This window comes from Bubalus kerabau, chromosome 23 (genome assembly GCF_029407905.1).
Source record: "Bubalus kerabau isolate K-KA32 ecotype Philippines breed swamp buffalo chromosome 23, PCC_UOA_SB_1v2, whole genome shotgun sequence".
NCBI classification, from domain to species: Eukaryota; Metazoa; Chordata; class Mammalia; order Artiodactyla; family Bovidae; genus Bubalus; species Bubalus kerabau.
In genome coordinates, this window is record NC_073646.1 from 17,880 (window position 1) to 20,606 (window position 2,727).

General features: G+C 50.1%; 1 protein-coding gene across 1 annotated transcript; it reads right to left on the bottom strand.

Annotated features, from left to right (window-relative positions):
• Positions 1 to 1,242: 1,242 nt before the first annotated feature.
• On the bottom strand, positions 1,243 to 2,442 carry LOC129638005 (liprin-alpha-1-like). Its single transcript, XM_055562429.1, has 2 exons — positions 2,141 to 2,442; positions 1,243 to 1,506 (listed from the first exon to the last, which is right to left on the bottom strand). The coding sequence occupies exons 1-2, from the start codon at positions 2,264 to 2,266 to the stop codon at positions 1,402 to 1,404; spliced, it is 231 nt and encodes a 76-aa protein (XP_055418404.1). The 5' UTR covers positions 2,267 to 2,442; the 3' UTR covers positions 1,243 to 1,401.
• Positions 2,443 to 2,727: the final 285 nt, after the last annotated feature.

Here is a 2,727-nt window from a genome sequence, read left to right on the forward strand (position 1 = left end):
TCTACACCTGAGATGGAACTTCTTATTCATTATGGTTTATAGGGTTTACTATTGTTCTGAGTGCTTCTATTTGCTATGGGACACTTAGAGAATATTTTCTCACAATGAAAATATTCGGAGTTGATAACTACTCCTGTAACCTGTTCTGCACATTTTGGTGCAAGTCATTTTACATCCAGAAAGCAAGCAGTGCAGGCTGTGTCATTTGCTGTTTCATAGGAGCAGCCTGGAAACCCTGAGAGCCGAACTGGACCAGACGAGGCTACGAGGGGCTCCCTTCCACCATGGGTAGGCCGCTCCCCCAAGCAGCTCCCCTCAGCGCTGTCGAGTGTGACAAGGGCCTGTCTGGTGTGTGGACAGTATGACTGGGTGTTGCTCACGGTCGCACCTCAAGGAGCCTGTAGCTTCGTGGCCAGCGAGAGAGAAGAGACAAACATTGTTCCTTAGGGTCAAACATGGTACCACGGAGTGGTAGTCACAGGATTGACAACACTCAAAAGCACAGGCAGAGGTTTGGAGCTGGGGTGGGGGGGGGCGACGAGTTGATATTTGGGCGTATTCATTTGAGGGCCTGACAGACTGTGACAGTGCTATTTCTTAAGAGTCGCAGAAGGTTAATAACCTGTAGTCTTTTTTACGTGAATGGAGACTGAGACATGACTTGTCCTTGACTACGGTGGGAGGAATCACCTGGCTTGTGAATGAGGCAAGCAGATCAAAGTGTAACACAACTGGGCGCAGATTTCTCAAGCCTAGTTCTTCTAAAGCAGAGTTACACCATATGTATGAAACGCTCAAACCAGGACCAGAACTTGCTGCTGGTACAACTCCTGTGCGCCAGTTCAAAATCCATTTCAGGTCCCTCCCTGGTCATTAAGTAACCAATGTGGGCAAAGTCCTAACATTAAAAGTGAAAGGTCTTAAAAACGCTTTTCCCAGAATTCTGTATGTATTAAACTCTGCCACCTAATCTCCTGTTGCCAAAGAGTAGTGTGAATAGCTTATACAAACCTGTGCAAATATTTCTGTTTTGAGTTCTCACACAGAATTACTCACACCAAGCTACTAAACAAGGACACTTGCTGTACCACATGTTGGAGGGGTTCTCTCTGAGATGGTCTCACGGGGGAGGGGTGGGCAGGGTGGGCGCTGTCTGTCTGTGCACAGAGGAGAGGCGAGGCTCACAGGAGGAGGCCTGAACCCCCAGCACTCTTCTGTTTTCACAGTGACCGTTGTAGGTAGTTTCTCATAAATCATGACACCCGCAGACACGACCGCCAGAAACATCATGATTCCACATGGTCACACAGCTCGGGCCTGAGGATCTGAGGGTGAGCAAATGCCACTTGACTTGTCTGGCCGCCGGTATCACTGTCACACATCCCTTCAAGGAGCGGAACCTCAGAAAACTCGAGAAGATGGCCAGGCAAGCTGCCTCAGCAGAGCCCACACAGCATGCTCCCATCTCTCCGAGAGAACGGGCTCCACAGACGTCACCAGACTCGCCTGAGTGAATCAGAAGGAAATTTCAGCATCATCAGGAACACATTTGACAGGGAGTTGTGGGGGGGGTGGGGGTGGGGGTGGGGGAGGATGAACCGGGAGACTCAGGTTGACATATATACAGCACCGATACTACACATAAAGTCAACGAGTAAGGACCTAGTGCATAGCACAGGGAAATCTACTCAGTGCTCTGTGGTGAAGTAAATGGGCAGGAAATCTAAAAGAGAGGGAGATACGTAGATAGATAGATAGATAGATGACTGATTCACTTTGCTGTACAGCAGAAATTGACACAGCAGTGTAAAGCAACTATACGCCAAGAAATGAATGAATGGATGAATGAATTTTTAGAAAAGGAACACACTGGGCACCCTAGAACTTGTAGAAATGAGGAGTCCACACCCAGGGTGCAGCACAGCACTAGGGCTGCCCTAATGTTGGTTCACTGCCAACGGACTGCCTGGACCAGGCCTCTTCTACCCCAGAGATCTCAACGCAGAGGCGGGGAGGCAGCCAGTTGCGGTCTCGCCAGAGCTCTGCTCTTGCTCACGCAGCCATGCCAAGGCTGAGATCACCGGGGAACAAGGGACCCACAGTCCACCTCAGGACAACAGACACAGCTGCCGTCACTTACTTCGTGAACATCCTGCTGCAGTTTCCTGTTCACGTCCTCGGACTTGAGGAGGTCCTTCCTGGCCGTGTCCAGGTCCTCCTTCAGCTCTGTCACATGGGCAAAGAGGGCTGCCAGGCGCTCCTCCATCTGGCTCTGCTCCTGCTTGTCTATGACTTCCTGGAGGTTGATCACCTTAGCCAGGTCCTCCTCGTGGCTTAGAGGGTCTCTAAGGGGGAAAGGAAGCCTTAGACAGCCTTGTTTTGAGAGGGAGGGACCACAGCACTTCCGGGCAATCGGTGAGGTCAAAACTGCCTTCTGCGCTCTGGGAGCTCACAAGACCCTCACAGCCACTCAGACCTACATGGTATGTTGGTGAGAGGTCCCGACAGCCCCACACAGACTGGATGGTAAGACAAGAACCAGACAGAGGGTGAGACCAAGGACTTGCCTTTCCATTGGCGCTTGGCATGTTTTCTTGCTCATGATTTACATCTAGCACCCTGTGCATTAGTATCTTTTCCTGGTTATTCTCCTCTTTAAGAATCATCTGCTAAAACCAAAAAGTTGAATTAGAGTCAAGAAATAAGTAAAGACAGCAAAACACCTGG

What these genes read in the sequence shown, in the direction of transcription:
- LOC129638005 (XM_055562429.1), bottom strand. Translation starts at nt 2,266, where the DNA reads ATGGAGGAGCGCCTGGCAGCCCTCTTTGCCCATGTGACAGAGCTGAAG. An exon ending in TGCAGCAGGATGTTCACGAA is followed by an intron (nt 1,507 to 2,140) that starts GTAAGTGACGGC and finishes TGATTCACTCAG; the next exon opens with GCGAGTCTGGTGACGTCTGT.